The sequence below is a fragment of the Alternaria triticimaculans genome (genome assembly GCF_023758025.1).
Source record: "Alternaria triticimaculans strain BMP 0046 chromosome Unknown scaffold_9, whole genome shotgun sequence".
Lineage (NCBI taxonomy): Eukaryota > Fungi > Ascomycota > Dothideomycetes > Pleosporales > Pleosporaceae > Alternaria > Alternaria triticimaculans.
Window position 1 is genome coordinate 364,554 of NW_026055966.1, and position 23,973 is coordinate 388,526.

Here is a 23,973-nt window from a genome sequence, read left to right on the forward strand (position 1 = left end):
TCACGGCTATATACCTTAGACTTCAACTCATTTCATTGCTCGCACGAGCCCCCAGCGTGAAGCTGTTCGCTGACCCCGCTTGCGGGACCGTGCGGAGATAGCAAGCGGACCGATGACCTTATCCGGCTTAGCTCGCGACGTCACTACCACCGAAGCTCACCACTGAACCACCGTGATTTTCATCCTCCGCAACTTATCCGGAAGCTTCACCATGGCAAGTGGATCCATTCTGTGCAAAGACAGTTTAAGCCGACGGCCAAGTATCGCCGAGACAGCCACCCCGCACGCTGCATGGCGGGGAAGTACCTCTGTAGGCTAATGTCCTGCGAAAAAACGTTCTACGGGCAGCGGTTTATGTACTGCCCAGACGGGCCGACCATTGTGTTTCTTCCGTCTATGACGAAGTGTGTGCATGGGACGGAGGGAAATGACCCGTAGTGTGCTCTATCGCATCGTATGGTTCTGCTCGGGTACAAAGTAGCTGTGTATCTACCGGTTTCGCCGTTCACGCTTATCACTCATTCTTAGTGACAGCATCGGTGCCATCAACCATCAGATGAGCTAGTTCTGAAGTTGGTATATTCCCCAACATATCACCACCCACCAGGATGACGGGTTCATTGCGAGCGCTGTACAACTCGTACAGCATCCTACTCCTTGGCTTCTTATTCTCAATCTGCTTCGACTCCGCAGCCGCTCATGTGGTGTCTAAGCCACGATCTACAACATCAGGCCGTCAACGCACTTCGCTAAATGCAGACTGGCGATTTGAGCGATTCACCTCGGATCCAGATGGCTTGAGCTACGAGGGCTTGAAGCCGTGGATGTTACCTTGCGCGAACGACTTCATCACTGGAGCAAAGTACGAGAGACCATCTGGTGCCGCTCCCGGCGCCAATGTCAGCTATGTTCAGTCGAGCTTCGACGATGCCGCATGGGAAGCTGTCTCGCTCCCGCATGACTGGGCTATCTCCGGCACATTCGACGCCCCGGGCGTTGAGGGAGGTCAAGGTCGTTTGCCGATCAATGGAATCGGATGGTACCGCCGCACACTCTCCATGGATGCGGAAGTCCTCCAATCTGGCAAATCCGTCTTTCTGGATGTCGATGGAGCTATGTCGTATGCTGCGGTATGGCTGAATGGTCACCTCGTTGGTGGATGGCCATACGGCTACAACTCTTTCCGTCTGGATCTTACTCCTTACACGAAAGCTGGAGAGAACACACTCGCTATTCGCCTGGACAACAAGCTCGACTCATCGCGCTGGTACCCGGGCGCTGGTATCTACCGTAATGTTTGGCTTGTCACTGTCAACCCAGTGCATGTTGGACATTGGGGAACCTACGTCACTACTCCTAGCATCTCGGAGGCGGAAGCTACTGTCGAGATGGTCCTTGATCTGGAAAACAAGGGTAACAGCAGTCAACATGTTGAAGTTGTCACCGAAGTCTTCGAGCGTGATGCAATGACGAAACAAGCTACTGGTGAGGCTGTCGCGAAATTTGCTGCAGCGAACGCGGACGTTGCAGGCCATTCTAAACAAGCGGTGCATGGCTCGGTCACAGTTCCAAACCCAAAGCTTTGGGGACCACCACCTAGCCAAAAGCCTAACGAGTACGTTGCTATCTCCACCATATCAGTCGGCGGAGAGGCTATGGACACCTATGAAACGGTATTTGGTATTCGCTCGGTCACGTACGACCCAAACCAAGGTGTTCTCATCAACGGCGAACGTATCTACGTTCAGGGATCTTGCAACCACCATGACCTGGGCGCTCTTGGAGCAGCTTTCAACACCAGGGCTGCGGAACGTCAGATCGAAATCCTACAAGAGATGGGCAATAACGCTCTTCGCACGTCTCACAACCCGCCTGCCCCCGAGTTCCTTGATCTCGCCGATCGATACGGTCTCATGGTCATGGATGAGATCTTCGATACTTGGAATTTTCCCAAAGTGGAGAACGACTTCCATCGTATCTTCCAAGAATGGCACGAGCCTGACCTCCGATCGTTCATTCGCCGTGATCGCAACCACCCCTCCATCATCTCATGGAGTGTTGGCAACGAGCTTCCCGAACAAAGGAACTCTACTGGTACTGAGACTTGCAGAACACTCCAAGACATAGCTCACGAAGAAGACCCTACCCGCCAAGTGACCATCGGTATGAACAACGCTAACGCCACTACTGGAATAGCAGCCGTTATCGACATCGTCGGTCTGAACTACCAAGGTGAAGGCAAAGGAGACTCCTGGGTGAGCACCTTCCCCAGTTTCAAACAAGAATTCCCCGAGAAGATGATCTGGAGCACCGAATCTGCATCAGCACTCAGCACTCGCGGCAAATACCTCTTCCCCATCACCGCAAACAAGAGCGCCATCGTAGGCGGCGGACCAGGGGAAGGCGGTGACCCAGAGAACAACATTGTGTCTTCATACGATCTCTACGCACCTGAATGGGCCGCTTCACCCGATAAAGTGTTCGAACAGCAAGACAGGCATCCATACGTCGCTGGTGAATTCGTCTGGACTGGATTTGACTACATCGGTGAACCCACACCCTACGACAACTCAAGCCGCAGTTCTTACTTTGGCATTATCGACCTGGCTGGTTTCAAGAAAGATCGCTTCTACCTCTACCAAGCACGCTGGAGACCAGATCTACCCATGGCCCACATCCTCCCCCATTGGACGTGGCCCGAAGATCGCATCGGCGACGTCACACCCGTACATGTTCACACTTCTGGTGACGAAGCAGAACTCTTCGTCAACGGTATCTCCGCAGGCCGTCAGTCAAGGGGAAAGTACGACTACAGACTCCGTTGGGATGGTGTGAAGTACCGCCCCGGCAACATCAGCGTCGTTGCATACAAGGACGGCAAAGAATGGGCCACGGCATCTCAGTTCACAGCAGGCTCTGCTGCGTCGCTCAACGTGACTGCTGATCGCACGACAATCACTGGCGACGGCTATGACCTTTCATTCATCACTGTTTCCGTGCACGATGAGAACGGTATCTTGGTTCCAATGGCGGATGATGAGATTAGCTTTGAGATCTCGTCTGGCCCAGGTGTTGTCGTTGCTACGGATAACGGTGATCCGACAGACATGAGCCCGTTCCCGGGGACGAAGAGGAAGGCGTTTGGTGGAATGGCGCTGGCTATTGTGAGGAGTGAGGTCGGCGCTAGTGGAGAGATTGTTGTTGAGGCAAAGGCGGAGGGGTTGACTGGTGGAAAGGTTACTCTTACTGCTAATTAGCTGTAATGTGTGATGCATGAGAGCGATTAATCTGAATGAATTTACATGATATTCGTTACCATCATCAGTGCATCTTGAGCTTGAGTGCAGGACGTGATGACTATCGCTTTGCCCTGGCAAGTCTACGTTAGACGAGTGTGTTCACGAATCGACATCTTTGAGCCAATGTGTGAGTGTTGATAAGCTTCCAGCGCATCGGGTGTTGCGATCTGATGCTCTAGCGCGTCTGCAACGTAGACGCGACTTTGAGAACGCAGTGCATGTCGACTCTGTCGTCGCAAAACGAGATGCAGATAATGGCGTATACTTCCAACACTAATTTCATCCCATCTCTGTCGAGAAAGAGAGAATTTTCTCGTTGCCATAGGAAACTCGCGCGTCCGCGCCCGCAACCCACACAAGTAATATTTTGATCCCACCCGACTTCTGCTTCCTCACCACATCCACACATTCGAGTAAGCCCCCTACCCTTTACACTTCCTCTCATACTCAGACACTTACATCGCCACAGACTAGTCACAATGCAAATTGCCACTACTCAGAAAGTCGTGAATGCGCTCTCTCCTGCCCGCCGCGTCCCCGACATGCGCCGCGCCGCAGTTAACACTAATGTCACCGCCAACCCGGTCAGGCCGCTGTACCAGCGGCTCCATCGACCAACTTCTTCAAGGACAAGGCTAGCTGTCACTCCGGTGGCGGCGAAGCAAACTAAGCCAACACCTCGTGTGTTGGCGTCAAGGACAATTACCACCGCTTCGGCGCCAAGGGTACCCAAGATACTTGCTAGAGCTCGAGCTGACTATAAGCAGAATGCGGATAGCAAGATTGGTAAGACGCGTATCCCGAGGCCAACGATTACGGCGGTGAAAGAGGCTAGTATACGGAGGCAGTCGAGGCTTTGGGCGAGGATGACGAGTGTGGTTATTCGGCGTAAGATTACGGTACTCGCTGCCGAGACCACTACGGAGGCGGAGGATGATGAGGAAGAGTTATATGAGGAGGTCGAGAAGCCTACGATGGAGTTTGAAGAGCCGGCGTCGGAGATCGATGAGCCCGCGGACGACGACATGGACAACACTTCGCTCATGTTCAACGACAACAGCTTCGATGACTCCGTCAGCCCCGAGCAGCAGACTTCGGCCATGAACCTCTTCGGACGGAAGATGGTCAGCATGAAGCGGCTCGGTATGGGGCTGCGCACTAACCGGGACTGGTTCGTTGGACTGTCTCGCTGCCCTGACTACACCGGTGATTCGGTTGGTCTAGAGCGCGTGCGATCAAGGACTACGGTGACGACTGAGTCTCATCTGACACAGGACGCCAGTGAAGGAGGTAAGTTCATTGAGTTCGAATTGTTTTCGCAACTAACGGCTTTCAGTTTTAGCTTTTGTCGAAAGGCCACATTCGGCGAAGGCTCCAGCTTCACGGCTGCCTGTTGTCAAGCCAAAATCTGTTGTTGTCTCCGAGAAGACTACGAAACGACAGATGACTACTTCGAAGACAACGTCAACATCATCATCGAATCGCGACGCCACGGCGTTAAAGCCACGCAAGCCGGTCGCTCCGGTGGTAGCTCTGCGCAAGACTCCGAACAAGCCAACCACTGTTGCCAAGTCGCTCCCGAAGCGGAACTTGGCTCCAGTTTCGTTGTCGAAGCGCAGAGTCAGCCGTGCGAACACGAAGAGGTCTGCAAGGAAGCCAGATGCACAGGCATCACGCAAGGCCAAGACTGTACTGAAGTCTGCCATGCGCAAGCCCAACTCCCAGGCCGTCAAGAAGCACGTTTACTACGTTGAGGGACCCATCGCGCCACGCTTCTACGACGTAGAAGAGACCGTCAAGCAGTCCGCTACTGCAGTTGATGGGTCCACAGCGTCCTTTTCCTGGGAGCCACCGACGGGCCTTCTCCACTCTCAGCCACCCTCGCCAGGCAGAGGTGCAACTCAACTCTTTGAAGGCTCCAACAGTGGCGCTCTGACCATCAAGCGACGCTTCCTCAACCGCTACGCCAGCGTCCAGCGGTACGAGGCGCGCCGCCGCCAAGAAGCGTTGGCTCGCAGCGAGCGACCAGCGCTGGGTCAGCTTGACTACGGCAACGCAGACTTCAGGATCGCCTTGCAGGCCTCCAATGTCATCACCGCAGATGACATTGGCATGATGCAGGATCTGAGCAACATCGGCAAGGCTGGCAAGTTGTGGTGCGGTAATCGGGCGATGGAAACACCGGTGCTGGTTTTCGGGTCGTTCAAGGAGCCGTTCGAAGATGCGGCTATCCCGGCGAAGGGTGTCAAGGCGTACAAGAAGCCTTTGCGATGGCCGACCACTGGGGTTGAGTCACGGTTAGAGAAGTTTGCGGACGAGCACCTGAAATGTCTTCAGGGTGCCGATTTGGTGATCTGAGAGACAGGTCTATTGGAGGTAAGAGACTTCTAAAGCGGTTCTACGTTCTTCGCTAACGACGACTATCAAGGCTTTGGTTACGGACGAGAAAGGAGCGCTATTCAAGAGATAGAATGAGATGATGGGAAGATTGATGGAGGTCCGGTAAGATAAGTGGGTTTACGCTAACGATCACCAGCCCGTAACAAAGCCGGGGCGTCCTTTTCGACAGGGCGGGGCGAGTGGTGGGACCCCGCATTTATCGCGAACGCTTTTACGACTTGGAAACCGATGCAGTGGGACGCGAGCGTCTTGGAGGAGGTGCGGCAGGCTCGCACAGGTGTGATGACGGTGTTGTTGGGTTTGATGTTGGAGGATTGCGTTTGGGCGATTTTCACATTTTGTATACCGTTCTTATTTGCTTACTACTCATTCTTCTTTTCGTCGTAGCGCAATGTACTATACATGTCCATCTTCCCCTACGTACGAACCTGTTCTGAAGTCCGGGGCTTCCAGGATCCAGGTCTTGGGGATTTCGGAGTTGGCATGCCGTATCTGGCCCGTTACCGGTATCGTCATCACCGTCATTGGTCCGCCCGTTTTCCCGTTAGTATGAACTCGACTATGGATAGCTCGGCTCCCAGGGAACTGTAGTCGCTTCTCTAAGCGCCTATTCAATTGGTTATTCTACTTCCCAAGCCCACGTGTTGACGGCAATGTCATCGAATTCATGCAGAAGGCAACGCCGAGTTCCAGGTCTCCGTGCAACGTTCCTGCGTCCTGTAAGCCCACGTCGCACGTGTGTTGCTCATTGGTGAATTGTTATCAGGTACAGCAAGGCGCCAAACCTCAAGAGGCAGTTGCCGAGAATTGAGCACGGCCACCGCCAAGGTCGCCAAGGCTGAAATGCCGTGACTGCAGCTACTGAGGCGGCGGCGTCCGCTTTGTTTGCGTGGTACAAATAGTGACAGGCTGCCAGAGAGGTGGCTTACTGTCGTGCTCGCGCCTCTTCTCACCAACTCCACCAAGCCCAGTCGGAGTGAGGATGAAGTTCGCCACTGGATCTAGCGCGTCACTTATCGCCGTCTCGGCGCTGACGGCGATCGCTCAAGCAGAAGACGCGCTGTACAGCAAGCGTATGGTGAAGCGAGGTATCGATGCGGATGGAAACTACAACATCTGTAAGTCAACACGCGGTGACTCCGACATTGCTTCTGCTCACGTGATTCAGCATTCTTCCACATTAACGACGTGCATGCCCATCTTGATGAGTTCAGTTCTTCAGGAACCGACTGCACCAGGCCCGAGCGCGGCTGCTATGGTGGTTACGCGCGTGTGAAGACCGTCATCGAGGAGCAACGCCCCAACTACGAGGACAGTCTTTTCTTGAACGCCGGTGATGAGTTCCAGGGCACTCTGTTCTACGGCTACTACGGCGGCGAGAAGATTGCGGAGACTCTGAACCAGCTCGGATTCGATGCCATGACTCTCGGCAACCACGAGTTTGATGGCGGTGATGCGGCGCTCGGAGAATTCCTGGTCAACCTCACATTCCCCATCGTCAGCGCGAACGTGCATTCCGAAGACGAGAACGTCAACAAGACTGTCAAGCCATACACCATCTTCGAGGAGCACGGCTTGGCGCTGATCGGTGTCACTGCAGAGGAGACTGGTAGTCTCAGCAACGCCGATGTTACCACCGTCTTCTCTAACACCGTTGAGGCCGTCCAAGGCGCCATCGATGAGATCAAGGCCACTACCAACATCACCAGGATTGCTGCTCTCACTCACATTGGCTACGACAAAGACCAGGAGCTGGCCAAGGCTACCACTGGTCTCCAGCTCATCATGGGCGGCCACAGCCACACCCTCCTCGGTGACATGGAAGACGCCGAGGGCAAATACCCAACCATTGTTGAGAACCAAGATGGCGATGAGGTCTTCATTGTTACTGCCTACCGCTGGGGCGAGTACCTCGGCTACATCGATGTCACATACGATCCTCAGGGCAAGATTCTCGCTTATCATGGCGCTCCGATTCACCTCACCAACACTACTGAACAGGATGAGGACCTTCAAGAGCAGATTGAGGAGTGGCGCATTCCCTTCGAGGAGTTCGCTGCTGAGGTGCTTGGGACCAGCGAAGTAGAGCTCGACCAGACGACCTGCCAACAACAAGAGTGTCTGCTCGGTGACTTCATGGCTGATGCTATGCTCGCCTACCGCAAGAACAACACCGATGACGTCGACTTTGCTCTCATCAACGCTGGTGGTATCCGTGCCACCATTGATCAGGGTGACATCACCCGCGGCGAAGTCTTGACCTCGTTCCCCTTTGGTAATGCTATCGTTCAGGTCAAAATCGATGGCAAGACCCTCTGGGAGTCGTTGGAGGGTATCGTGACTGGTGTCAACGTCGGCAATGGCAGGGAAGTCACCTCCTTCTTCCAGGTCAGCACAGGCATCAAGGTCGAATACAACCCCGAGAACGCGAACAACTCCAAGCTTGTCTCTGTCATCATCGGCGACGAGCCTCTCAACAACGACACTACCTACCAGATGGTCACTCTTGACTTCATCGCTGGTGGCGGTGACAACTTCTTCGAGCCATCAACCGACTTCATCACCCTGGACACTCAGGATGAGGTACTCACTTCGTACATCTTGAGCCAGACACCAGTAACCATCGAGCTCGATGGACGTATCGAGGAGGTCGACGGCCAGAGGGAGGACACTCCCGGAGCTGGTAACGGTACCAGCAACGGCACTTCACCCACGACTGGTGCACCGCCTCAGCAGACTGAGAACGCAGCTGCACGTCTTGGTCAAGGCGCCGTTGGCGTCAGCGTCTTTGGTGTTCTTTCCGGTCTGTTCATGCTATGAGCTTGAAGCGATCCAGAGGCACGGCGCTGACGATGCGACGTGAATGATATAATAAACCCATTAATGAAATATTTACCCTCATCAGATGCGTCGCGTTTTCACTCTTGTCAAATCGTTCTCATCCTTCGTCAACTATTCGCTATCAGTGTCCTAATACGGCGGGCGACATGCTTGCGCGTAGTATAGATAACTGATGCGAGAGCATCGGAAAGTATAGTCTCGCTCCGGTGAGATCAACATCGAAGTGAATGACAGAGTCAGTAGGTCGTGTGCAAAGCACCTTCTGGCTACATAAGCTTTTGGCTGCTTTACCTAATCACATTCGTCAACAGAAACGCCTATCCAACTCAACTCCAAACGTCGCACTATACTCATCAAAGTATGCCTAAACGCGACAAGAAAAGCGAACCCAGAGTTGTCGTGGGGCGTCTGAGCGGAGTGAACGACATAAGGATCGGCACTCCCGCACATCCACCTTCCTTCTTGCCACCCAATACCACTCCAGTCGCGAAACGCGAACCTAGCATCACTGAATACACATTTGAGCAATATCAAGCTGCCAACCTCAACGATGACGAGAAACACGCCGTCATCGGCAAGCTCCGCGGTGAGCTGCCCATTATTGATCGCGATGAGGTCGACGATGTACTCCTACGGTCCATGGGACAGCAGCTTGAATTAGCGGTCTTTCCGACTTGCAAGATGATGCATGTCGATCCGGCAGCGGTCAAGCGTATGCTAGATGACCAGTTCCGCAAGGCGTACGGAGCGGAGGTTGAGGCTAGCGTGTTGGGAAAACTAGGACTTTGTCGGGTTGAGGATGCAGAAATGGTAGTAGCTGGGGAGAGGATACGTATCAGTACTAAGAAGAAGGGTAAGAAGCAGAAAGTAGGGAAGGGTGAGGAGATGGCGGTAGCGGTTGAGGAAGACGCCGTTGCGAATGCACCATCTCCGCCGAACAAAGAGGTTAAGACGGCGCCAAAAAGCATTGAGGATGATATCAAGGCCCATATTGCACGAAGAAAAAGAGCGAAGCGTGGGGTCAGGATGGTGACGCTGCGGTCGGTAGCTGTGTCGCAGAAATGGGAAGAGTTGAGTAGTAATTCGTGAACTGGTGTGCATGATCAGCAGCACATGCCGCTACTGCCATAGAAGGCTGCTTAATAACATATCGTAATACTAGACACCAGCAAGCGTATTAATCGCCCAACGTCGGAGTCCGTGATGCTAAAGAGCCGTAGTGAGTGTTACGTGGCGGACTTGAGAGGTAGGAGTCGGGCCTCATCATGGCGAATTCACGCGTAACTGGATTCAATAGTTTAAAGATGAGTCTCTGTTTGACCACGCAGCTTCGCGCGAACGCGAGTCCTTCGAAAAGCCGAGCTAGACGCGTGACGTCATGGAGTGCTTAGTCATCCTCGACCGCGGCGCGGGACGCGTTCTCGGCGCCTCCAGGGCTGTTTCCTCAACATCACTGCAACAGCCCAACAACTTGCTAGCTACCGTACCCGCGATTACGGCATTCCGATGCTTCATCATGACTACGAAAGATCGTGTTGTGAAAACCGGATGCTACCCCGATCAACGTCTGCACCTCACGCAAGGAAAAGAATTTAAACACGCCTGCGGCCTACATTAAGACAAAAACATGCATAATGGGTAACCTAACGTTAATGTAGGCTTTAGGATGTCGAGATTTCCCCTCATCCAGGTGGAGGCGTCATATCCTCATTACGATGCATCCAAGACTTTCGACTGGTCATGCTCTACCGGATAGCTTGCTAGACATGTCACGTCTCATAATGTATGTCGATTGTCACACATTGATTTTCGGCGGCAACGAGCTCGTGAGCAATAGCGCAAATCCAGTCTCTACGGTCTGTAATGTAACGCGTGGTCATGAGGCTCGGGCAAGCAAACCTAGAGTTCCTCTCGCAATAACTATAAGTACTGCTCAGAACGCCCTCTAAACCCACACCATAACAGTTCATTCGCATTCATTCCTGATACCCTCAGAAACAGAATGGTAGATCCTTCAGATGAAAAAAATGTTCCCAACATCGAACCCGTTCCCTGGATCGTCCAACCCCCAAGCAAGACCGCTATCTGTCACGTCGACTACCCCTTGGGAGATACAGCGGAGCTCTATGTCGTCCCGATCACTGTCAGCAGACAGAACAAGACCGAACAGTCAAACCCCATCATAAGCCAGAAACTGCGACGCAAGGCCATTACTGAGTACCTCACGCTGCATGACTTCCACGACCGCTGTGCACTTAAACTCTGGGCTCAGAAGAAAGTCGCCGCACAAGAAAACGCCGATAATTTAGTCTGGCCTATCGACGAGCTCGTGTTTTTCGCATCCGACCAAGTTCGTGTGGATAGTCTCCCGGACGAGGCGAAGCAAGGCACTATCCTGAAGAACACACTCGCGACAATCAAGGCATCCGATGGTACACCAAGAAAAGAGGCTATCCGTTGCGCACTCGACTTTGCCCAGGGAAAGAAACTATCAGCAGAAGGCACCGACTGCACGGGATACTGGAAAAAGGTAGAGCTTCTTGTGCGCAAGTTTGGCCCCACCATGCCCTCCAAGGACGATAGCCGTGCAACGGGATTCAAGATGGGTACTTTACTCCAAGAGGCCATCAAACGGACGCACGAGAAAGAAGCTACCCCCGCCCGATTCCCGAACTTTCAGACTACCATCAAAGGAGCTGAGCAACTCAAGATTCTGTTTCGCACAACGTTGAAGCTCGATCCTGACCACCGAAAGCTTCGCGCCGAGGTCGATCTTGTTCCTGGCATCAAGGGTGCCATGGATCTACATGATCTCATCGCGAGAACCTTTGGTCCCGGCTCACTAGATGTGGGCAACACTCAGCTCTTCCAGAACGTCCGGACGATGCTGATAGGTCTTGCCGTCGTCCGCAAATACGAACCGGGGTCTCAACCAGGCTCCAGCTCATTGGGTCAAGCGACTGGTATGTCACACGACAGCGGATCCATGGAGTACAGTCCCTCAAGCAAAGGCAAGCGTGCTGCTTTATCGCCCATGTCTACTTCTCAAAGAAACTCACGTGCAACAACAAGAGTCGGCTTGGGAGGCAGTAGCAATGCAGAACGCCCCACTCCGAGCTTCCCAGAGTCCGTCATTGTTGATTTGCAGCCGGCGTCTCGAGTTCCGGCCTTCTGGAAGGATGGCGAGAGATGGACGGTTACTCAGTATCTCTTCAAGAGTAAGTGACGCGACTTTGATCAAGACATGGTTCCGACTGACACATCATTGTAGCATACCCCCAACTGAAGGAAACTAAGCTCCCCGGATCGCCGCTCGCCAATATCGGGAAAGACACCTGGGTGCCACTCGAATTCCTCAAGACGGCCGGGGAGGCAGCTTCAGTACAGCAGGTTCCAGCTGTAGGCCACCTGATAGCTTCGCTAAAAGGACATCGAGCGAAATATGACCTAGCTGAAAATGAGGGGCGCTTGGTCGAATTCCTCAACGATCAAATGAATGGCATGCGAAGGCGCCACGAGGTAAGTCAACATCGAGATGTTGCCTATAGAAAGAAAGATGAAGTGCTAACGCATTAGTAGGGTATGAAGCTACTCGTGGATAAAGACATCGGAGAGATGAACTCGCTCAGGTTCCCATCGAACGAGACAAAACGCGTCGATCGCAACCCTGTGGAGGGACCTGAGACTGGCGCCACGATCAAATGCGGCATCATCTATGTTCGACCCAATGGAATGCGCTCCACAGACTTCGAAAGCTTCGCGAAGTCGCTTGTCACTCGACTGGACGCTCATGCGGCACTCAACCAGGAGCAGCAGATTCTCGCGTTAGATTTGTCACACACGAGCCCTATCGCCTGCATTCCTGACGTCAAGTCGCTCCTGGTACTGCGTGAAGACACTATCGAGGAGATAAGAGCGTTCTACGACAGCAAAGTTGACACCATCATCGCCGTGGTAGATGAGCGGGGTCGAAACAAGCAAGAGGTTCGTTACATTCGAGCAGAACTACAAAAGTTCGGCAACAGAAAGCTTGGCGCAGTCGTGCTTTGTGTCAATAGAAAGCACCTCGAGCCTGGAGCCGACCAAACAACAGGACTTCCTGCGCCTCTTCCTCTCGGTATCTTGCAGAAGCTGAACGCCCTGCAAGGCGACCCCAATTTTGTCCCCGAGAAGCTGCTCAATTTGGAGACAGCAAACAAGAGATTGATGATTGTAGGGGCTCACATTTCACACTCTGGATCCGCTGCCGCCGCTAGTTGCCCCTCAGTCGCCGCGCTTGTTGGTAGTGTTGACGAAGCACTGATACATTACACGACTAGTGCCCGATTACAGACGACATTGAAGGTTACTTCCTGGAAGAAAGACTGGGGAACCTCCGAATTGAAGTACGAAGTCGAATCGCAGATCCTTGATCTTAGCAGCATGATGCGCGAACGTATCTAGGCTTGGAAAGGGAAGCAAGGGGCTACGAACGCGCCACATATCGTGTTCTACCGCCATAGCAATCAGTCCAACAGCGAAGACGTTGTGCAGAGAGAAATCGCTGCAATTGAAGCTGCATGCAAGGTATTCACTTGGGACGATGGCAATACGACCACCTTCGACTATGTGCTGGTCAACAGGAACGCCCACGTCTTTTCGTCATACCGCAATAACCCCAGCGAAGAATTCTCCCCGAACGCCGCGCATGAGTTCAACATCGCTGACAGTGCTGGGCAAGCTGGATACAAGTACCAATACTACGTGTGGGACACGCCTGGCAAACTCCTCACCGGTGAGCAATGCAAGATTCTCACACGCCATCTCAACTCGAACTTCCAGCAGAAGAACGCTGAACTCGCTATCGCACTTCCGGTTCATTACGCACAGAAGCTCGCCAAGCGAACGTACGACTACTTTCTTTTCGCTACCACAAACCAGTACGACCAGCTTTCGAGCGTGCAGCGACGATTGGAATTCTCCGACGAAAAGACATACCAGAACGATCAAAAGATGGCAGATATGATGAACGAGTATCTGCTTGCTTACGGCAAAGTTGAAGCGCGCGTGAAAACGCAGCCAGGTCGAAAGAACCCTTGGATGTCACAGCTTGACGACAAGATGTTCTACCTCTAGTTGTCTGGCTAATCTTCACAGCTAGTAGCCAGGGCAGCTTTTTTGACCTCGTTCTTGGCTCTCCTTCTTTTCGCCACCATCTTTTTCGACTCTTCGTCACCTTCAAACCCCCCTTATTTCCTATGTTCGCGCATTCACCGCCTCACTCGCTCCCCCTGCACCTGCCCCGTCCTGCCCACCTCTCCTTTCATTTCCTTTGTTCCTTGTTCTTTGCGATCTCTTACCGCCCCACCCCCCTTTCCCTGCCCACACCATGCCCGTTTTCCTTTGACCGTCTCGATCCCTGTCTTGCGTTCTGATTTCCGCGCTGCTTTCACTTTTGATCTCCCACGAGGTCTCTAGTTAGTCACTCATTTAGAAAGAATACCAGTCACTCCTTTGAAAGCACATTTGTCTTGCCATGATCTGAGTTATTGAGAGCCCCGCAATAGCCGACGTTGGCACTTGCACCTTATACAAGGGAAAGATTGAACAGGTTTGCAGACTACATCAAGATAAGTACATGCAAAGTGGGTGTGTTAACATCGATGTAGACCCTGGGGTGTTCACATTTCCCCTAGTTTGACGTGCGTGTGAGAGCTTTTGTGCGCCAGAATATGGCGTCATCATGCATGATATTGTCATGAATTAATCTAAGACCATGTCGAATGTCAAGGAAGTGGAGACGGTGCGTGCGCAGTGCTTCGGTCTTTGCGACGGCGCTAATAGTTAATTTCAATTGACAATTGAGTTGACTTGATGATCTCAAATAACAACGAAAGAAGCTTATGCAAGTACAATCCTCTTCCACTTCATCGGCCTGCGACACGACTTGAACACGCCTTCTCGCTGGAGATAGCCAGATCCAATCCTCTCGGCGACATCCCCGTTCCACTCAATCATGAGGACTCTGTACCTCTGAGAAGGAACGTAAGAAGCACTCTCCCGCCGTTCATAGCTCAAATCCCCCTCTTCGGAGATAACGATGAACTCGCGACATGATAGAGCCGCCTCCACTTCCTCTAAGTTGACCCCAGCATCGTATTCGCACTTTCCGACAATATTGCCCTCCGAATCTAGCATGTTGCCGTCCCCGCCCCCCATAACAGGCTGTTCACGCGGTGGATGATCCCGAACCTCGTAATAAACCGATACTGTCCAGAAATGTAGTACCGATGGAAACCCCGCAGTGCCGTCTGAGCGCTCGTAGCATAGCTTAGTTGGTAGGGAGTTGCGTGGGAGTCCTGGAAATCTCGCCTCGTGGGCTTCTCTGGCCAGATCGACATCCTTGCCATACTCATCGCCGCCATGTAGCCATCGGGGTTGGGCGTCAGCACTCGCGTTGTCGCAGACATAATACACTATCCACGTCGCATGCTTGAGGCAAAGTTGAATAAGTTCCATCTCCGATGCCTTATGCACCCATTCTCGATGCCCGTCATTCGGATATCGCTTTGCGTCGCCATACATATGTAGATAGTCAATCTCTTCGCTGCAATATAACTGAAGACCACTCCAGCCTGCCCAGGTCCAACTTGGGAAGCACTTGCGTCGCTCCAAGGTGCCGCCCTTCCAGAATAAGGCGTGATTGAAGTAAGCAAGCGGTAGGCCCTCATAACAGCTTCCAACACCAATTCGTTTCACCACGCCAGCGAAGGCATTCAGTATGTCCTCTTCTTTGGTGATCTTGAGTTTTGAGTACCTTGCCAGTGCCCACCGGTAATTTGTATGGGGAAGATGCCCATGTAGACGTCGCTTGAGAGAGAATGTAAACTCACTCTTGTTGTTAGAGACCACAAGTCTATCTGATGAATTGGGAACGCAATCGTCGGGGCCATCTTCAGTATAACTAGCTTCATCGCATAAGAAGTATACCTGATCGTTTGGGGCAAAGATAAGCAACCTAGATGCCAGCTGGAATTCTTGGAAACTGATATGCGTGAGTGAGTGTTCTTCGTGCATTGACATGATGCTTTACATACGTCCATGCCCTCTCGCAATACTTAGTCTCTCTAAATAAGTGCTCGATATCAAAATGTGCCAGGAGGGTCACCTCCGACGATATCGCGCGAGTGATTTGCTTACAGTAGCGTTCTATACTCACACCGCGAAGCGGATCGTCTGCGCTACTGCAAGTCCCCGCAACGATAGTAAGAAGCGACCCTGCGTAGATGTTGTCCATGTTGGAAATGGTAGCCTGCCTCGCAGCGGCGTCGTCGGAAACGATACACAGAGCATCCACCCACAGGTATCTCTCGCCGATCTTCTCTACTAAGATCATAGCATCGCGTATAGTCTTGGGAATGGTGGGAGAGGATAGACTAGACTCGCGGGAGAGGTCCAGGAAGTTGTCCTTTTTTAGCTGCACCTGAGTGGCATTTCCCCACACATAACTCAGGGCTATATATCGGCAATTCTTCGGGGCAGGGACGATGCGTTGGCTTACGACGTCGATGACAAGAACGTTCTCGACGGATATGTCGCTTTCCAATTTTGATCTCTCTCGGCAATGCGAGTGTTCGCTCTCGCAACGGGTGATCCAATGTTGGATGTGCTCAAAATCCAGAAACGATGGACCCTGCGGAAGGATGCGACTGAAGTAAGGGTACCTTAGAAGATCTTTAGTGGCTGGTCGGATCCCCGCTCCCCATTCATAGATTCTGTCCAGACCATGGATTTCCAGTGCGATGCAAGGTTGAAATTTGGATTTGGTATTCCCCGCTATAGGCGTACGAGAATTGACCAGGCAGGTTCGTGCACCCCGATCGTCGACAACAGAGGGTATCTTGTAGGCAATAGTCGCTTCGATCAACTCTGCGATGAGCTGACATAGGTCGCATTCCGATGGCCTTATGTATACATTGCATTTGTGCGACCACGGCGGCTCCTCGAGATCCGCTGGAGGAAGGAACTTTGCGGGGTTTATATTGAGTTTAACGCACTCGTCGCAAAACCTCATGATGATATATAGAGTAAAAGGATGTAGAAGGAACGATGGTGATGCCTCTGAACAGCAATGAGGGGCAATTTCGACCCCACCAAATTCCAGGCATGAGGCACAGCAATACGCCTACAGCAGCTCTAACTCTATCCACACATGATGGACAGGGCATGCGTAGCCGCCTCGGGCGGCTATGAAAGCTAAGACCAAGAAACGACAATAACGTCTGGAAATGGTTCAGCTGCTGAAGGGGAAGGCATCGCGAACGCTGACGAAGGCATCCTGAGTCTACGACGACATGAAGAGAACCGGTAGTGAGATATTGCCAGCCAACAAGAAACAACTAGAGGTAAGATTCGATGGAGGGTGCATTGTTGAATGGTGTGAAGATTTGTCGCGGATGAGGAAAGCACGAAGGCCACAGTGAGGCTGCGGCGGATGCTGCTAAGCCTCGCGCTATGACATCACCGACCCCTTTCACTCGTGCCACGAATCCATCGAGAAAGTACGGGCATGGCATTTGTTATGCACGCACGAGTTGAGTATATCAGGATATATAAATGAGAGACATGGAGAGCATGTATATTTGCAGTCAAACACTGCGGATCAAATTGCTGCGCTATTCAACTCCACGTGACTTCTAAAGACCATGCCCACCATCGACGAATCAACAACAAAAGTCTAGCCAAAGCGTTATCAATATAAAAGCTACCAAACTCCAAATAGTACGTTCTCATCTTGATCGAACCTCGATAATACGCTCCCATCTCGCTCAGCTCAATGTCCCCTGGCGACTCCTCTCCACGCCTGCCGGCGCCGTGCCAATTTTGCTCACGAGCTCCGCTTCATCGGCCCGATTCAATTTAGAGTCAAGCGCATCATCCAGACCAGTATTCCTCTTGCGCATCGGACTCGTCGCATCTGCCGCACTATCATCAACATCGAGTTCCTTTTCCTTGCGTCTGCTCGCACCCATGCTTGCTACACTTGCATCGTCGCCATCGGACTTCTTCTTGGTCTCGCCCTCACTGTTTTGCACTTCGATGGTGACATCGGTGTTGTCTCTGCTGAAGACGCGGAGACCGACGACGCACACAGCGTTCCAGGGGTCGCGCTCGAATTCATCTTCCTCTTCGACGTAGGGGTAGCGCGTGTTGTTGTAGCAGATATAGCGCTGGCGTTCAGAGAACATGCGTGGAATGTTGTCTTCATCGTCAGAGAGATCTGAGTCGAGCGAGCAGGGGCCATCGAGATCAGAATCCCACGAGTCGTCGGACATGTCGTCGGGCGAGTGCATTCCGTGCTGAGCGCGGTGGGAGTACTCGCTAGCACTTCGTCCGCGAGTGACCTGAATACCGGGTCGGATACCCGGGATGGGGGTGAGTGTAGCCCGGCGAACCCCAGTTGATGGTCGGTGCTCAGGACGCGGACTGTATGCCCTTTGACCGGGCGTTCCAGGGCGAAACTCATCAGTCAGCGGCGTGGGCATAGGCGTGGGCAGTGGCGTGGGAATAGGCGAATCCGTCATCTGGCCTTCGTTGTATCCGTCCCGACCTTGGTATGCGCCAGGAAAGTCTGTGTTGTAGCCGCCGCGACCCTGAAGCTCCCCAGGCATGTTTTGATTGTAACCTCCGCGACCCTGGAGTTCTCCTGGCATGTTCTGGTTGTACCCCCCTCTGCCTTGCAGCTCACCAGGCATATTCTGGTTGTACCCTCCTCTACCCTGGAGCTCTCCAGGCATATTTTGATTGTAGCCTCCGCGCCCTTGAAAGCCTTGACTATGGGTCGCAGGAGAAGGTTGGGGACTGTGGTGGTAACCACCACGTCCTTGAAGGATTGCAGCTTCAGAGATCGCAGAGCCAGTGCTGTCGCGGTTGTAGCCGCCACGACCCTGCAATGCTCCGGGAAGCGATGCATTGTAGCCATCACGACCTTTGTTGTATCCGCTCCGGCCGCCAAAACCGCCACCTGGACTAGCCGAGCGCTCACGGAGTGGGTCAAGGCTCGATGCACGATGGTGCCTGGAGACTGCTTGGTGAACAGGCTTGGCGTCTTCGTCGCCGGAAGTGCGGTTGTCTTCCTCGACATTTATTCCAAGACCAGACAGGCTTTCGAGCTTCCTCTCGACTTCTGCCATGTCGCCAGATCGATTGAGTTTGCGCGTCTCTTTCGCAGCTTTCTTCAGGTCACGCAGCTCAGCCTTTTGGCGTAATCTCTTACGGCGTTGATGAGCTTGCTTCATCTCGGCCTTCTTGTGCTCAACTCTCTCCTCTTTGTGACGTTTGGCCTTGTCTTCTTCTTGCTCCCTGAAGTGTCCTTTGGCATGCGCGAGATCGTAAGACAGCCCGATCGAGAGCAGTTTCTCGCGCCGTTTGGTACAGGTCATCCGAATGACTTCATCAGGTGTCGGATTGTCAGGAATTCTGGTCGCTTTGATCTTGAGCAGGACGGTGTAATTACCAGGCTCAAGATCCAGCTCGGTAGAGACAGAGCGCGTCATGTAGTACGTGCCGTTGCTGCGAACGATGTACTCTTCTTCGTCGTCTTTGTGGAGCCGGAACTGTAGGTTAAACTCATATTGACCTTCCAGACCTTGGTAGTAGCGATCATCAAGCTGGCTAAGCACGATGACTACGGGGCCGCCCTTCGCGAGATGTATCTTGAATTTGGTGTCGAGGTAGTCGACGCTCCACGGAACGTTGACACTTGTCCACTGCTGAGAAACCGTCCATTCCGGACCGAACAGTCGTGTACGGTCAAAATGCTGGTAGGTACGCAGAAGGTCCTTGTACGAGATCCAGAAGACACCGTCGTCCCCGAATTTGTGGTCTAGCTTCTTCATCCATTCTGGAGTCCATTCTTCTGAACCGTCGCTCCAGCGACCAGTCCACTCGGTGCGGCCCCAGGGGTTCCGAAGCTTCAGCAGGCGCTGGCCATCGATCTCGCGTGCTTCCATGACGGAGTATGCATGTTTCTCTTGGATACCTTTGCGAGCGCCGTAGATACCGCCCATCTGGCCACATCCGAAGAGAAACGTCTTATTGACATTCATGAGCTCTTCGTGCCAGAACTTGTCCTTATCCAAGATGTCGGTTGCAAAGATTTCAGACGTAACGCCTCCAGTCAGGTCCTCGATACCTTCGCCTACAAAGCCGCCATTAATGGCACTGTAGTCGCCGTGTGCTTTGGCAAAAGCCTTTTCCAGCAGTGGCAGCCATGTTTCATTGGCATCGCTGCATTGCGCGAAGTACAGGGCCCTGGAACCGGTTTGCATGACAGTCCGGTACTCATCTTCGGGGCTTTTCCGGTTCTGAAGTTCCAACCAGTGGGAGCGCTCAAGTTTTGCTTCGTCAAAGTCCTCCTTGATGAGATATAGCTTGTCGTCGATGACCTCGGATATCCATTCGCCATCTGAGATAAGTCAGCTTGTGAGCTACCCGACCATATAGTCATGTCTTTACCTCTGTGGAAGACAAATCCGTACACGCCGACCTGCTCATCGCGCGCAACGCACACCCGCTGTATCAATTCTTCCTTGTTCGAGATCGTCGCTAGTGCCGACATGAACCAGCAGTCACCGTCGTTGCCCTGTCGTACATCGTTCGCGGTGGCGCCTTCGATGAAAAATCGTGGTTCATCGAAGATGTCCTGTGACGAGTTAGGCATGCGACGATAGTGTGGTGGTAATACATACCTCGACTCTCTTAACCGACAAAGGATGGAAGTCGGCGTTCTCTTCATTGAGCCCAGTCAAGCAGTCGGCGGGAGTGTCTGGAATAAGCTGCGACCGTTTGAAGTCGGCCTCTATATCGAAATGTGGATCTCGATACTTTTGGTTCAGTCGTCGGCATTCTTTGACGATCTTTGCGACCTTTCTGGTGCAGGCTTCCTTGGCCTCCTCGTAGGATGCAAGCGCATTGACCCCAGGTATGGAACCTCTCGGCGCATGTGCGGCGGCACGTTTCGCATACAGATTGTCGGGTAAGATTGTAAAGATCTTACCGGGGTGTTTGGTCGTAAATTTGTTCCAGAACTCGTCGATGTTCCTCTGAGGAGCTTGTTTTCTGACCGGCAAGCGTGGCCGTGGGGCAGGAGCAGGCGTCTCTTGAACCATGCTGGGCGCCCTAGAATGTGGAGTGGTGATGTTGATGAAGTCGTTGTGAGTACCATTCGATGCCATTGTCAATTCTGTGCCGCGGCCCAAATGCTCAGGGGCTGGCTATGCTTCTTGGGGCGTACGGCGTCCATTGGGGGCTCAGTCGTTAATAAATGATTTGGGATGACGATGGAATTCTCAGCCCCCAACGAAGCTTCATACAGCTGCCATGTATGGTGTGGTATTTCGAGAGCCTGTAAGAAAAGAAGTGGGTCAGTCAGACACGAGGCGTTGCTCGGCGCTGCCGCAGGGCCCCCGCTCGCCATGCCGCTGCGAATCAGCTTGCCGCGGAGCTTCCGAACCCATGCTCGCGGCCGTCATCAAGCGGAGAGGCAGATACAACGGCGATCGGCTGCAGCTGCACTGGCTTGCATCTTCAGCTGCAGACAGGGACTGACGACGAGTTAGAGTGTTGGGTTGGGACGCGACGCAGTAGGGAGGCTCTCGTTCTCTGGAAACGGCTCAGACGGCCAATGCGCGCAACTAGATTAGCCTGGGGGCGGCCGGCTAGCCTATTCAAGCTGACTACGGGTGGAAGCCTGACCGACTTCTTGTCTTGTCATATTACCAGTAAACGGTCATCTGGTGATGGTTTGGAGGTGAGCAACTTCTTCGCCGAATCTGCCTGCATATGGTGGTGGTGCTACGACGCCTCTCACATCTTGGTACCATCACCGTGCGGCGTTAGCGATGGTCTGATCAAGCGTTTCTTTGCAGACTGACAGGAGTAGCACCCAAGACATGTGAAACGTTCCATGTGCGTGTTCAGCTCATGGGATGATAATTTTGGAGCTGTATACCTACACCTATGGGTCGTTCTGCATCCCGGTTCAGTCTACAGGAAGGGCAATGGACACGGGCGCAACACCAGCGAGGTTCGAGAACAGATTGATGCCGTACTAGGATCCACGCGAGGATGGAATCTGGCTAGAATGATTTCAGTGGGTGTTTGTGTATCTCTGCGCGCCCGAGGTGTGTGCCGACTCTCCATTGATAGGCAACTTTCCCCCGCGAGCGTGGGACATGCATCAGGTATCTCGGTTCCGAGCCGCCGGGCATGTCTCATTGCGTCCATGGTGCTGGAAACGACGCTGACTAACGCGCGCACAGTGCCTGCATAGGTGCTGTAACGATCAGCAAGGCTCACAATGAGTCGACAGGAGTAGCGGTAATGGCTGCGCGCTCGTCGAGCCGATGTCTCGATAGGGGAAAACGGCAGACGTAGCTCCCGGATGAAACAGTATCACCAACAATTGTCAGGTTTCCATGTCAGCCCTAGCACACAGCCCTACGAGCGATGCTGCGAGCGTCCTGCGATTTTGCAGGGATGCGATCTCACCGTAATTTCGACGCGCACAGCCAATCGCGTCGCGAAGCCACACCTGGTGTATGGACAACGATAAATTCCCTTGCGTCGGACACAAGGGCGACCGTCCAATCGCGAGTACGCTACTTGAGAGAACCAACCTCTTTCAATAAATCTATCGTGACGTCCGGGGATGCACAACTACGTAGGCTGACACTTTTTCCAGTAAACCATAAGGAGATACAAACTGCTGGCCAACTCGGGCCTTGACGCGACACTTGACGCTGTGACAATGCGAGGTCAGCTCGGGGTATGCAACACAGCTGGCGGATTGAGCGGTAAACACATCCCCTGAGTGTTGAGAACGTGTCGACCCCCGAAGGTTTAGCGAAGAACCCGATACCGATTTGGAATGTGAAGTAGCGTCAGGCTGAGTGCAAGGCTGAAGTGTTGAGATGTGGTGTGAGGCTTGGAACGTGTGCCGAACTCGGGATCCCAGCGCTAGCCGAAAGCACGGACGAAGGCTTTAGCTCGATGCCGTCATCATTCCTTTGCTTGATGCGCGTTCAGCCATCCCAACCTCTTTACTCTGACAACATCACAAGTAGACGACATGGAACAGTATCGCCCAGTATCATGTCGGGTGGCCCAGACCCAAGCCTGCATTCCGCAGTACTCGACTCCGACTTCCGCTGCAATTTGTCCGCCACCCTTCAGATACCAGCGAGAGGTCGTTCAAACCCCTCTTCAGCCATTCACGAGCATCTACGGCAGTATCGACGATATTGCTTAGGAGGCCTCAATTGACTAGAAACGTCGAGAAATCGGGGTTCGATGTATCATGCGATGTCCACCAAGTCGTCCAGACCCGAAAAACAACGCCTTATCGCTGCTTGAATACAGATCACAGATACCCACCTCGCTTCTCGGTTGCCCAACTATCAATATTTCGCCGTATGTAGTCATAATCATTGAACACGCTGATGCTATCCAGATTCACATCGCCTACCATCAGCTTGCTCCTCTTACGGCTGTGATGGTGTGGTCTCGAGCTCATCCTATCACATGATTGGCTTCCCGCTGAATCTGAGCTTCCAATCGAAGATCCAGATGCTATGGAAGCAGTCTCTGACCCGAACCCGCCGTCAGAGTCTAGCTCCAGTACTGGCCATGGCTCGTATCTTCGGTAGTTTTCCAACCACCGAGTGATCTTTCCGCGGTCGACATTGGCTATCAACTTTTCAACGTCTTGCGCGATCAAGTACTCCTGAACCTTCTCATCGCATTTCAGATCGTAATCATTTTCCGCATACGGGTCGATTCCAGCTCCCCAGGCCTCCACCCTTGCGTTTGCCAATGCTTCTTCCGCTTCCTGAATCGTCTTTATACGTTCGCGTGTGCGCTGAAGAAACTGCGGGCCATATTCGTCCTTCAGTTCCTCCAAGTCGCGGCCAGGGTTGTCGTGGCAGTAGTAGGCCAGTAAAGGCCCGTGATTCCCTCGGGCCTCGTCGTACTGCTGTCTCGCATACTGGAGCCTCGCTTCGAAACCGGCAAGATATTCCATCCATTCATTCCTGAATACGGCCGCTTCATTTTGCGTTGATCCTCCGGTGTAGTTCAATTCACGAGAAGAGCTTTCGGTATTGGTATCTTCACCGTTATACACGTCATCGTCCCCGTAATATCGTGAGCGAATTCTGTGGTGGTACCTATAGTCATTTGCTCCCCAGTGCCTCTCTCCGTCATCTTGTACAACTCCAGCTTCTTCCAAGATGATTTGGTTGTAATGATCAAGATCCCACAAGCTAGTCCACCAGAAGTATTCTGCGTCTTTGAGTCTGCTTTTCAGCCGCCGTTCCCGGGTCTTGATAGCTCGATAGCGGAGTTGTGCGCGTCGGACATTTTTTCTCGCGTCTATCAGATGTGCTCGCTCCTG

At 52.9% G+C, this 23,973-nt stretch overlaps 6 protein-coding genes across 6 annotated transcripts; 5 read left to right on the plus strand and 1 right to left on the minus strand.

Moving 5' to 3' along the window:
* Window positions 1–608: 608 nt before the first annotated feature.
* On the plus strand, window positions 609–3,257 carry J4E78_006566 (uncharacterized protein; the record flags this gene model as incomplete). The annotated part of the gene is made up of 1 exon (XM_049367176.1): window positions 609–3,257. The coding sequence occupies one exon, from the start codon at window positions 609–611 to the stop codon at window positions 3,255–3,257; it is 2,649 nt and encodes an 882-aa protein (XP_049220923.1).
* A 521-nt stretch (window positions 3,258–3,778) lies between these two features.
* On the plus strand, window positions 3,779–5,657 carry J4E78_006567 (uncharacterized protein; the record flags this gene model as incomplete). Its single annotated transcript, XM_049367177.1, has 4 exons — window positions 3,779–3,894; window positions 4,165–4,470; window positions 4,582–4,589; window positions 4,636–5,657. The coding sequence occupies 4 exons, from the start codon at window positions 3,779–3,781 to the stop codon at window positions 5,655–5,657; spliced, it is 1,452 nt and encodes a 483-aa protein (XP_049220924.1).
* Window positions 5,658–6,681: 1,024 nt separating this feature from the next.
* Window positions 6,682–8,519, plus strand: J4E78_006568 (uncharacterized protein; the record flags this gene model as incomplete). Its single annotated transcript, XM_049367178.1, has 2 exons — window positions 6,682–6,817; window positions 6,868–8,519. 2 exons carry the CDS (start codon window positions 6,682–6,684, stop codon window positions 8,517–8,519), a joined length of 1,788 nt encoding a protein of 595 aa, XP_049220925.1.
* A 381-nt stretch (window positions 8,520–8,900) lies between these two features.
* On the plus strand, window positions 8,901–9,629 carry J4E78_006569 (uncharacterized protein; the record flags this gene model as incomplete). Its single annotated transcript, XM_049367179.1, has 1 exon — window positions 8,901–9,629. One exon carries the CDS (start codon window positions 8,901–8,903, stop codon window positions 9,627–9,629), a length of 729 nt encoding a protein of 242 aa, XP_049220926.1.
* A 913-nt stretch (window positions 9,630–10,542) lies between these two features.
* Window positions 10,543–13,655, plus strand: J4E78_006570 (uncharacterized protein; the record flags this gene model as incomplete). Its single annotated transcript, XM_049367180.1, is given in 4 exon segments — window positions 10,543–11,758; window positions 11,812–12,059; window positions 12,120–12,975; window positions 12,994–13,655. 4 exon segments carry the CDS (start codon window positions 10,543–10,545, stop codon window positions 13,653–13,655), a joined length of 2,982 nt encoding a protein of 993 aa, XP_049220927.1.
* A 3,692-nt stretch (window positions 13,656–17,347) lies between these two features.
* On the minus strand, window positions 17,348–20,755 carry J4E78_006571 (uncharacterized protein; the record flags this gene model as incomplete). Its single annotated transcript, XM_049367181.1, has 4 exons — window positions 17,348–18,225; window positions 18,268–19,986; window positions 20,037–20,223; window positions 20,270–20,755. 4 exons carry the CDS (start codon window positions 20,753–20,755, stop codon window positions 17,348–17,350), a joined length of 3,270 nt encoding a protein of 1,089 aa, XP_049220928.1.
* Between the last annotated feature and the right edge of the window lie 3,218 nt (window positions 20,756–23,973).